The 12,384-nt window shown below is 36.9% G+C and overlaps 2 protein-coding genes across 2 annotated transcripts in view; both read left to right on the forward strand.

The window, feature by feature from the left end:
- Positions 1-598: 598 nt before the first annotated feature.
- npepl1 (aminopeptidase like 1) lies at positions 599-10,741 on the forward strand. Its single transcript, XM_024269764.2, has 12 exons — positions 599-847; positions 1,907-2,092; positions 2,178-2,348; positions 2,426-2,515; positions 2,697-2,778; positions 3,709-3,851; positions 6,078-6,155; positions 6,251-6,351; positions 6,527-6,650; positions 6,722-6,898; positions 8,410-8,520; positions 9,938-10,741. Exons 1-12 carry the CDS (start codon positions 698-700, stop codon positions 10,094-10,096), a joined length of 1,572 nt encoding a protein of 523 aa, XP_024125532.1. The 5' UTR covers positions 599-697; the 3' UTR covers positions 10,097-10,741.
- Positions 10,742-11,643: 902 nt separating this feature from the next.
- Positions 11,644-12,384, forward strand: part of ctsz (cathepsin Z) — a 6,332-nt gene continuing 5,591 nt past the window's right edge. The window contains exon 1 of the mRNA XM_024269765.1: positions 11,644-11,949. Coding sequence (XP_024125533.1) covers positions 11,819-11,949 — 131 coding nt within the window. The 5' untranslated portion in view covers positions 11,644-11,818. The remainder of the gene's footprint in view (positions 11,950-12,384) is intronic.

Raw genomic sequence — 12,384 nt, forward strand, 5'->3', positions numbered from 1 at the left:
TTTATTTATACATTTGTCATTTACAAAAAAAAAAAAAAAATGAGAAAGTGTGACTGGATTTAAAGGACTTTTCTGAAGATTTGTGTAAATACAGCACACAAGGCAAGTAAAGTTTAGGTTTAATTGATTATTTATCGATACAGAATTATTTGGCAATAAGTCATTTAGCATGTTTATTGCAGCATTTATACAAATTTTGTGAGATGAGTTGAAAATGTATTATGTATACATAGTATTTAATCTACTCTTTTTTTAAAGAATTACAGATGTTTCTCTTAAGGATTGCTACAAAAAAAAGAAATGTTCTACCGAACAGAAATTATGCTCTAAGTTTAGTTCCCACCATAGAGTTAATGTATAATTAGACAAATAATCCCTGACGTCACCCATTGACTTCCACAGTCCCTAAAGGTTTAAAAATAAATGTATAATTAATCAGTAAGAAAAACACTAGAAATATTCAGTCATAACATTTATTTTATATATATATATATATATATATATATATATATATATATATATATATATATATATATATATATATATATATATATATATATATTCCCACCTATCACCAGTAGAGGTCGACAGAAGAGCCTCTAGCTTCCGGTGACATGAGCGCATCAAAACAATTTTGTCCCCTGCGAGTTGCCGTTGCCTCCTTCTCTCCGGTTAGCTCGAGCTGTGAGTCCCAAAAATGGCGAACGTGGTGCTGGAGTTTAAGGCTTCTGCCGGTGACTCAGAGCTACACATTCGCCCTGTCCTCATTATTGGACAGCTAAGCAACCTGCAGCAAGTCAACTGGAGCCAAATCAAAGGAAAGCTACAGCCGGCCGTCAGTAACGAGGTGATGTTGCGCGCGAGGCAGCTAGCCAACTAAGCTACCAGCTAACGTCCAAGCTTCGACAATATTAGTTGAAAGCACAAGTTTTAGTCAAAGCCCATTAAATCTAAGATTGTTCTTTATGTTATACATATGGCGAAATGTTTTTTTTTTTAGTAAACTCTGAGTGTAACTGAAAAAGTAAAGACTTCTCGCAGTTTATTGGCGCTGTCAGTGATTGACTTAACAGCAACCGTCTATTTAAGTCCTAAGGTGACTGCTTACTGATTAGCAGGTTTGAGCAGTAATTACCTGCAGCATCCTGGAGCTCTGAAAGTTTAAGCCTCGATCTTTCACCTTCTGGTTTTCTGTGACAGAAGTGAGTCCTGTGTATGACTGGATGAGCCCCGATATGCAGTGTATTATTTACATTGCATCATAAAAAATTATGAAGGTAAAATGTAAAAGTTGAGTGATTAAGTAGAAATAAATATTAAATTAGGGGTTGAATTAAACATAAAACAATATAGTCTACTTCAGGTCTCTAAAGTGTCCATGTGCTGCAAAAAATGTTCATAGTGTAAAGTGACATTGCTTGTCCAGATTGCACAGAATTGTGTCAGCTCCTGTTTAGAAAGATCCATGGTAAGATGGTGCATTTTTTGTGTGGTGGGACTCCAGGAATGCAGATATTGGGTATCCTGACAGGTGTGACCTCAGATGAGGAAAATAAAGACTTGTATAGATCTATTTGTCTGCAAGTGGATGCATTAGAACGGGGCTTATGGTCTGCTAAATGTAGCACACTGTTACATGCTTTTTACAATGGCTTTTTTGCATCTGCTCCTATAACACAATGATCTGAATAAAGAAATACTCATATTAAAGGTTACATTTCCTAATAATTTGTCCTGCATCATCAGAAAAATGCCACAAGAACATGTTAAAAACACGAAAAACACAACTTTATAGTGATGCTCAGTTCTAGTTTCCCTGTAGTTCATCTGTTTAGACTTCATGTTCCCTTCCAGTGGTTTGTTTGTGGAGAACCAAACATGTTTTTTTGTGTTTTTGTCTCTTCAGACCTGGCAGGCAGCTCTAAGTACTTTGAACCCAAACCCCACGGACAGCTGCTCTCTGTACCTCAACCAAGCTGCTGTGGCTGCCCTTCCTTCACGCGTCAGCCGACACAACAGCCCCTCTTCTGCCCACTTTGTTTCTCGCATAGTCCGCTCCTGCCTTCCTGGAGGAAACAATCGCTGCATTGTGGTTAGTATCCTCAAGTTTTACTGAATATTCCTTGCCTTGTTCTGGTGAGGTCTAAGAGTTTTATGGGTTATCCATTCTCTTCCAGATGGTGTGTGAGCGTTCAGACGTGTTTGCTTCCAGCTGTGCCATTGCCAGGGCTTTTCCCATCTTCTCTCGCCGCTCCACCGCCTCACGCAGGACAGACAAAAAGCATGTGACCGTGGAGTTTCTGATTGTTGGAAATGACAGCAGTTCTTTGCACCTTGCAGAACTTGAGGTATTGATGTTTCTTGTGCAGCACAGTTCAGTACTGTGTGGTTTCTGCTGTAGCTTCAAAGCTTTTCTCCTGTTCAGTGTCTCTCCAACACTGCTGATGGAGTTCGACTGGCAGCTCGCATCGTGGACACACCATGCAATGAGATGAACACAGACCATTTCCTGGATGTAAGTCTGTCTTTATGGAAATAAGCTGTAATAATCCCCCAAACCAGTCATTCCCTGTTTTATTAGACATGTGTAAGTAATTCATTCCCTTCGTAAATAAAAATGGAGGTGTATTCGTGAAATGTACCTAAGCTTTAATTATTTTTAGCAAACTTTGTAATGAAATCCTTTTTTTTTTTAGGAAATAAAAGCTGTAGGAGACGAGGTCGGCATCAGGCCGGTCATCATCCGTGGAGAGGAGCTGAAACAAAAAGGGTTTGGAGGTACAGCCAGAGGGGATGTCTTTTATTTCTCCTAGTACTACATTCAATTTGGTTTATTCGTGTGATTATTTTTTTTATTTTTATTTTTTTTTTTTTATATTCAGTGCTTTAAATAGTTTAGTTCAAAAATTGAATCAGATCTTTTTTTATTTTAAAGACTTTACATTTTCCTAATAATCCTTTATGTTTTCTTTAGAAAGTCGAGGAAGAAAAAGTTTAAAGTTTCTGTTTTATCACAGGAATTTTTTCTCTAGTTTTTGTTTAATTCTTGACTTCAAAGAAACCTCAACCTTGAAGGAAATAATTTAAATTGTTCATAAGCTAAACAAAAACGCTTTATAATAAACATCTTTTGAGTTTGAACTAGTTTAATGCTGGAAATGGTTGTTTTTTTTTTACTTGTTTGGAAGAACAGTTACAACACTTTCATGTAAACTTTATTGCACAAGGAGCTTCAGACGAACCCCACTAACCCCAACAGACGATATTTGGATCATATTCTTTTGGCTGATGTCTTTCATCTGTTACTTTAGTGTTTTCCCCCAAAATACAACATTTAATCAGATATTTGTTCTAATGAATTAAACGCTATGAGATCTTTTATAGACAACTGAACATCTCGGAGTCTATAGAGAGATCTGCTCTCTTTAGGGCAAATTCTGACTTTAGGGTGATGATCCAAGCTGAACTGATGAACTTAAAAACATTGTTGGAAGAGGTACAAAGCATTTTAATGGACTGTGGATAAGCATTGAATGATCAATGAGATTTACGTTACAAAGCTTTTCTTGTTGTCACTGAAATTACAGGAATCTCTTTCAAATCGAAAGTTTTAATATCTTTTTTGTGATGCTGCAAATGTTGCAGCTCAGTCAGCTTTTCAAAGAAAAAAAACAGGGTTTTTTTTCATTTTTCTTTTCATCTTGTCAGGTATTTATGGTGTTGGAAAGGCAGCAGAGCATCCTCCAGCATTAGCAGTTCTGAGCCACACGCCGGAGGGGGCGACCCAGACCATTGCATGGGTGGGAAAGGGCATCGTGTATGACACAGGAGGACTTAGCATCAAAGGAAAGGTAAGTTCAGTCCTCCCAGTACAAATGACACATAGATGTTCTGCATCTCATACATAGACTAGAAATGTCCAAAATCCAGCTTGTGAGCCAGATTCAGATTTCCTTTAGACTCTTTTAAAGAAAATTAGTTATAAGCAGTCTCCAGATCTTTCTAAAAACTGATTTCTTGGTTGTGATTGGCTAAATTCCATTATTCGCCGTTGTAAACCTGTGGCTAAACTGTCCCGGGACCATTCTGTGACACTTTCCAGCTCATTTCTAAAACGTCAACTGAAAATAATAAAAAGAAAAGTTGACAGCAAGAGAAAACGCTGGTGACATTGTGGTCGGGAGAATTGGGGATATTTCATTTGATATTTAGAGACAGAGAGGAAATGAGTGAATTTTTTTCATTAGTCTGCTACAGAGGCAATCTGGCACAACTTTGTTAATACTTATTTGGACCATGGTCATTGTACAAAATAATAAATATTAAATTAAACATTAGAACTTCAGTCTTGTCATATTATTAAGTTGTTAATTGCTTTTCACAAAAGGTGGACTATTTTGAACGTGGTGCATCGTGTTGTCATTGTAACAGCTTCAGTGCGCGCACCAACCGCGCTCTGGTCTCAATCGTCACAGGAAAATAAAAAAAAGCATTATTTCAGAGGGAAAGTTTAACTCTTCCTGCATGTTTTTGTCCAGATGTTTAACTAGTTTAATTCCTCCGCTGTCACGTCCTCACGTCTCATTTCCTCTTTCTAGATTATCTTCTCTTTTTCTCTTCTGGTTCATCTCAGTTTTCAAAATGTTCAAATTCACTAAACAGGTTAAAGGAAACTATAAAATTACTCATGTCTTTTCTACTGTCTTGCTGCTATGATAAACTGGAATGAAATATCTCAATATATGTGTTATAATATTATTAAGAAGTTTGTGGTAAATATTTTTGGTTTGCTCTGAAAAGTGTTCCTCCCATTTTAAAATTTGGTAAATTATAGCAGTCTGGACCTGATGTTATTTTTGGTTTTCTTAATTGTTTGAGATAGAAAAAATCCCTCTTGTTGGTGTAAAAATAAAGATTAGAAGTCTGTTATATTAAAAAAAACTTCATAAAGCTACTTTTTTAGTTGTATTTTGATCATTTACTGTGACACAATGTAACAAAATTAAAGAAAATTCCACAAAATTAGACTTTTCACTGCAGTTATATTAGGTTAAAAATGTTTGTCATTTAAATAGATCAATTATTAAAAGTCATGATTAATTACCGTGTTTTTAGGACTATAAGTCATAGGTTTTTTTTTTATAGATTGGCCTCAGGACCTACTTATTTGAGATTTTAAAGATTATATAGTTCATACATTAGTTATTTTCCCACTAACAACTAGTTGCCTTTTAGTGCCTTTTAACCTCGAGCAGCTAAAAATACAGTCAGTCAGATGCAGCTCCTGCAGACTAGAAGGTAGCGATCGCCAAAAGAAAAAACTGCTCTCCTGAACCCAGACATGGAGACTTGATTATTGATGCTTTTGTAGAGCTCTTCAAAGAAATAAACTTTACCTCTCAACATCATCCGTATCTTCCGTGCATTTTAAACAAGACATACACTCAAAACCTCCATCATTTAACTATAAGGCTAAAAAATAGCTTCTCCACACCCAATGGGAGCATCTAGTTTATGAACACATTTTTGGACAAACATTGAGCATTAAATTTGACGCACGTCATAAGAGGCAGCGGACTCTAATTTGACACATCCACCTTGGGATGGATGTGGGGGAAAAAAGTGTGCAGGTGAGTTGAGTGTTTACACCAAATTAAACAAATCTATAGCATATTTGCCGACAAAAATCAGAAAAATACCATTAAAAGAACATGAACCCAAAACAAAAGGATGGTGGAGAATGTTCTGGAGGTTTGAACCTAAGGAAACAGCAGAATCTCTGCTCTCTGAGGTTTTAATTCTCTGCAAACAAGCACAGTACTTTAAACACCAGCAGATTTAATGAAAGTTCTGCTCTGAAGGGAGATTTGAACGATTAGAAACTGCTTTTTCGTGAGAAGTAGAAGGAAAGAGTTATTTTCACAAGCTTCAAGTGTCAGATGGCAACTTAAAATACAAAAAAATATGGGATTAAAGCACATTTAAATGTATATAATCTCATAAAATGTAGAATTAGTTAAATTTGCATTCTGTTTTTTTTTTCTTTTGTCTCTAATGTTGTCTCCTCTCTCTGTTAGACCACCATGCCTGGGATGAAGAGAGACTGTGGGGGGGCGGCTGCCATTTTAGGAGCTTTTAAAGCCACTATTAAGCAGGTGAGACAGGAAAGTGTTTGTGTTGTTCCGTGTCAGAGGTCTTTGAGCCACGTCTGTACGTCAGAGGTTTGGAGTGAATCTTCTCCTCGCTTCAGGGCTTCAAGGATAACCTTCACGCAGTGTTCTGCCTCGCTGAGAACTCAGTCGGACCCACAGCCACTCGACCTGATGATATCCACACTCTCTACTCTGGAAAGTGAGTCTATTTTTTCTTTTTTTTTTACGTTTCATTCCATTTTTTAAAGATTGAATTCTTGTTTTAATTTGATGCTCGTTGTGACTAAGTGGCTGCTCTTGGTTTGTATTTGAGATCGTTTTCCAAGCCAAACCGTGTGATGCAATCCTGAAAATGTGAGTTTTTTTTTCTAAAGGACGGTTGAAATCAACAACACAGATGCGGAGGGCAGGCTGGTGCTGGCTGACGGCGTCGTCTACGCCTGCAAGGACTTGTCTGCTGACATCATCTTGGATATGGCCACCCTGACAGGAGCTCAGGTGAATTTTAGAACTTCCACCCAAATGGTTTTCACCTGAACATCCTTTCAAACTGTCTGCTTTGTTTTTAGGGAATCTCCACAGGAAAGTACCACGCTGCTGTGATGACCAACAGCGAGCAGTGGGAAGTGGCTTGTGTTCGCGCCGGCCGCAGCAGCGGGGATCTCGCCCATCCCCTTGTCTTCTGTCCTGAGCTGCACTTCAGCGAGTTCACCTCCGCTGTGGCTGACATGAAGAACTCAGTGGCTGTGAGTGACAAACTGCCCGATTCTTCCAAACATCCGAGCAAACACAGATCTGGAGGATTTTCCTAAATAAACAAAACGCGCAGGAGCAGGACTTTCTCTTGTTTGCATCGTTAGAGATGCAACAGTTCACTTCCCCCACAATTCAGTTCGATGGTGTAGCATGCAGTTTGGTTTCAAACTGAGAAATGTGCAGCAGGGGCTGTCGCTGCAAACGGCTCCGACCTACTTTCTGTGGGTCACCTGACTCACAACCCACAAGCCGTGACAGGTCGTAGGTCATGAGTCAGGTGAGCCATCAGCAGTAGGTCAGAGCTGTTTGCAGTGCTTGCTGTCTCTTAGAATGTGGCGTTCCTACTAAACTCAACAGTTTTTGCTTTTTCTTTATTTTTATCATTGATGTATTAATGATGGTTCTTTACTTTTTTTTCAATTCAATAAAAGGAAAAACAGACAATACAAACTTGAGTTGTAAACTTAAACATGATGGAAACAAAAAAAATGAAAAGGGGACAAAAAGAAGAAAAACTTAAATTGTATGCCCCTTTTATCAAAACAATTTGATTTTATTTACTTTCCCCGTTAATGAACAACGACTTGAGAATGAGATTTTTTTTTTTTTTTTGCATTTCCGCTCGCATTTAGGTAAAAATTAGAATTTTCTGGTTTCGTCTGTTGAAGAGGAACAATAAAGTTTTTAGAACCACGTAAAGAAAGGCTGGACTTTACAGTATGGGGGGTAGGGGGATATCGATTCTGTGATTTATCGCAATATTTCATTTGGCGATACTTTTATTGTTTTAAAATACTGACAAGACTATATTCAGTTAATTAACTAAGATCGTCCTTCAGCTTCTGACTTTTGTTTCCCACTTTAAACCCTGACTGCTAGTTAGCGGCACTACACATTCTTTCAGCATCTCTACACCTGACCAAAACAACAAGATCTCATGAAAACCAGCTTTAGTTTCTCAATCATACTTTTAGAACCTTATTGGTAAAGGCACATTGATTCCATGTTTTTTTAACACTGAAAAATATTTTGTCGGTTAAATCAGACAATATTGAAAATACCCCTAAAGAACAAATATTTCTTAATTTACCAAAAAAGAAGCATCATGAATTTATGAGTAAAATCAACTTGTATATGAGATACAGTTGCTTAACATTGAGGTAATTAAATACAATGAATATTATTACAATGAAAGGTGTCTTAATATTCAGGTAAGGTTTCTTTCTAAATCATACTCTTGAAGTATATCAGTCTTGTGATTTATTACGATATGTATTGTATTGTGAGACGTGTATCGCGATCCGCTTAATATCGCCAGACTCTTGCCAATACACACCTCTACTTTACACCGCTAGCTGCTTATGTCCAATGAAACTCTTTGATATTTTCATATAACTGTGTGTAGTGCTACAGACTGTCAGCTGTGTGGTAAATTATGAAATTATTTATTTTCTTTGACTTTGCTGAAAAGGTTTTTCTTTATTTTTTTTTTTTATTGAAGGATCGTGAAAATGCCCAGAGTTCCTGTGCTGGTCTTTTTATTGGTTCTCACCTGGGCTTCGACTGGCCTGGCGTCTGGGTCCATGTTGACATCGCTTCCCCTGTTCATGCTGTGAGTATCTTCAGTTTTGTTTTTTAAAGTTGAGTTATAATTAGTTTTACATGTAATTGATAGGTGGGGGTTGTAGAAGCCCGGATTCTATTGGACTTAATAGACTTTATTTTTTTTTTTATGATTTTACCAGTTTAGTGCCTGCAAAGTCTAAAAACTTCCAGCTACCATGACAACAAAAGTGTGAATAAGGGATGAAAAGATGCTGATTTTGTGTGTATGTTTAGTATCAACACTATAATTAGTCTGGTGTATTGTGAAATAATACAGAAACCTGTTTGATTTAAGAAAAACACATTTGTTACGACTCTGGAGGCTCAGAACATTCTAGTTTAATTAAAACCTACACTTGATGCCTACGATTCATTTATCTGACCTGTGTGAACCGTAAAGTTAAAGACCAAAGCTAAGTGAGATCTTATGGAATAAATCTTCCTGGATTTATGTCCATTTTTTTATGCAAAACTATTTTAGTTGAAGGAGAACAGAGCTTGTGGCCTGTCTGCAAAATGAAAAAAAATCTGGCTGTTATTAGTAAATGTAACATTTTTCTCTTCAGACTTTTGACTCCAAATACTTTTCATGAAGATTAAGTGAGTTTGATGAGATCATTTCCACTGTCTGAATAATGAAGCCACCCAGGAGTGCTGTTATAACTTAAATATCATTGTGTGATGCTGAACCTGTCGAGACCAACTCCTGAATTTGTTTTTGATGCAAATAACTACAAATTTCCTGATCTTTCAAATGATTCTTTCAGGAATACTGAAGGTCACTTATGACAGCCTTTCCCAACTCTTGTTTTTTCTGTTTGTTTGTTCGTTTTCCAGTCTTATCCAACCAGATGCAGCATCCCTTTTGTTTGTGGAAGTCTGGAAATTTCACTCACAAATCAGATGTCTTGATTTTGAAAATGTGTCCGATCTTTAAAGCCTTCACGTCTGTTTGTTCTCGAAACAGTTGGGATCATTTTGCATCTCTTCAGAAACGGCTGATCAGATAAACTTGTCTTTCTTCTGCTCGGCGGTGAACGGATCACATCTGTTCCATAAACATGATGAAGGAGACGGAATGATTTACACATCACTCTCTCAATATGCAAAATATGCTTTCAATGTTACCCCGCAAAAAAGAGCAGAAGGTAAAAAAGGGTTTAAATGCCTAAAATGGAAAAATCCTACTTTTCTCAATTCCAACATTTTACCTTAAGGGTTGTGATCAACACACCAGTTTATATTTACAATTTATTCACCTCTAAGTCAGAATAAATAAGCTGATTAACACTTGATAGTCAGGAGCGATAAAAAATCAAATATGTTTTTAATTTTATAAGCAGAATTTTTTACTGTTTTTCATTTGTATTTGTGGAAGCTTTGGGTGTTTTTTTAAATAGAGTTTTTGTTTTCTTGTCTTCTAGGGGGAGCGTGCCACTGGTTTTGGCGTTGCTCTGCTCATGGCTCTCTTTGGTCAGGCGTCGGCAGACTCCCTGCTGAACAAAGTGTCTCCTCTGGGTGCTCTTACCATCAGGGCTGAAGACGAGATGGAGCGCGACTGCAAGAGAAGAAGACTTGTTTAGAAGCTGTTCACTCCTCTGCTGGCCTACTGCCACAACACGCCCCAAACATACTGTCAAACCTTCGATTTCATTTGACTTCACTGCAAAAGCTCATCACGTGTAAACACTCGTGAGGCTTCCCACTGTGTCCTGCAGAAAGGTGTCGGCGTGTTAGCTTCAGCAGAGACTTCCTGTTTTGTAATTATCTGTCAACAAATTTATTACCAGCTTCAGATGTGCCCTCATACCTCACAAGCTTTAGCTTTCACGGAGAATTTGATACTTTATGCAATCCAAGGAGTATGCCATACATGTTGTCTTAGAAATTGTGAAATGTACTTGATTGCACAGTTCTATTTGCTCTCGATAACAAATACGTCTCCATCTTGCTTAGAACAGTTGTGATCTTTGAGCTCGACGGAGGACTGGGTTTACACTTTGATGATGTTGGATGAGCCTGATCGCAATGAAATGCAACATTTGATCGTTCTTTCTTTGTCTGATTGGTGCACAAATACAATCTTTTTTTGGGGGTGCCAACTGTCTTTTTTTGTGTATTACTCTCTAAAATCAAATTACCTTTAAAGTTGAATTGTAGTCTATAAATTCACTTGTTATTCTGGCAATCTTTGCAATTTCTATAATAAAGTCTCCAAACAAGCATTATCCCCGAGTGTTCTGCCCTTAACCACAATGATGGAAGAAGAAAATGAAAAATGTTAATCAGTGACTGCTCTCTTTAAAATGTGACAGCAGACGGTTAATATTGAAAGGGAATAATGTGGACTATCTTCGTTAAAAGAAATTAATCAATTTTTAGTTATACGTTCTTGGACAAATCTGTTTTGGATCAAAATATTTCTAATAAAATGAAAACCGATGTGTCTACTTTAAATGAAACTAAAAATTCTTCAAACTAACTTCCCGATCAAACACATTTATTTTCTGTTTACTACCACTGATGTTCATTGTAAATGTACAAAAACATGGTCTTATATTTATTTGTTATGTTTAACATTGTATTTTGCCAGGAAAAAGCATCACATGATATTTAAGTTCCAAGTAAAAGTTACTCTTAAGCACAGAAATGCATTTAAATCGAACTTTATCTGAACTTTCATGAAACAAAATTTTGAATCTATAAATCCTTTGAGTACAATCAGTCCAATTCTAGAGGTGGTTGGCCTACAAAGAAACAAAGCAATTTAGTTGTGTAATGTAATGTTTATTTAAAAAAAAATTGTAGGCAACAAAAATATAAATGTACATGATTCATATTTTGCTGGTTAGTGGATAAAACTAAATACTCACAATTCATGTATTTGAATCATTTTTTTGTAGTTTAATTTGAACAAATGCTGTTTGTTTTTCACATGATTTTGCTGAGTCATGGTCTTAAAAGTCATGTGATCATAAAACTTGGGGGGGGGGGGTAAATTTACAGTAATATTAACCTTGTATAATGTTCATATGGGGAAATGCAGACACATCAATGTTTTACCGGAATTACCCAATAATAGAAAAAGTATAGATTAATTCAAATAACAATAATAAATCCGTTCATATTTAGGTTTCCTGTAAACATGTGGCGCGCGAGCTGCTGACGGGGTCATGTGACTTTCAGTCTCAGTACCGGTTGTGCTGCGATTTTTCACAGAAAGTCCATCAGTGCGTAGGTCGTCTCTGCGCTCACAGGTACTCGTTTGTCCTCCGTCTGCGTGCTGGTCTGCTCTGTGGGTGAAGATGTTCGGGAAGGTAGCCGTGCTCGGTGTCCTGATTTCGGCGGTGCTGTCGTGCGTGTCAGCCGGTGTGTTTTTCAACAAGAAGCAGCCCTGCTATGTCCCAAAAGCGAGGACGAACCAGCCCGGAGTCAGGTCAGTCAGACACACGGAACTACACCTCCCAGCTACCTACCAACCAACTACTGCAAAACAATATTTTTTTAAAAATGGACCGGGAAATGTGGATTTATTTATCATTTATGAACTTTTTTTCCTCTTTTCCCCGCTGGATAGCTAGCTTAAACTGTTAGCCGGCAGACTCAGCTAACCATAAATCTGACAATCTCTGTCCAACACCCGCTTTTAGGGATCAAATAAACAGAAATAAACAACACTTATTTTTTTAAAGATAAAATAATAATAATAAAATAATAGAAAAAATGATTTAAGACTTATTTGACAGCAAGTATTGCTAAACATTAAAATAAGTTTGAACATAAATCAATTTTGAGCCACTAGTTACTTTATAAGTTGTATTAAAATTCTTATTATTAATTATATACACTATATTTTTAATAAAGAATTACA

Source organism: Oryzias melastigma, linkage group LG1 (assembly GCF_002922805.2).
Source record: "Oryzias melastigma strain HK-1 linkage group LG1, ASM292280v2, whole genome shotgun sequence".
Lineage (NCBI taxonomy): Eukaryota > Metazoa > Chordata > Actinopteri > Beloniformes > Adrianichthyidae > Oryzias > Oryzias melastigma.

Bases quoted from the DNA above. Each gene is read 5' to 3' on its own strand.
- npepl1 (XM_024269764.2), top strand. From the start codon at position 698: ATGGCGAACGTGGTGCTGGAGTTTAAGGCTTCTGCCGGTGACTCAGAG. The intron at 848-1,906 runs GTGATGTTGCGC...TTGTCTCTTCAG, and splicing joins AGCCGGCCGTCAGTAACGAG to ACCTGGCAGGCAGCTCTAAG. The intron at 2,349-2,425 runs GTATTGATGTTT...TCTCCTGTTCAG, and splicing joins TGCACCTTGCAGAACTTGAG to TGTCTCTCCAACACTGCTGA.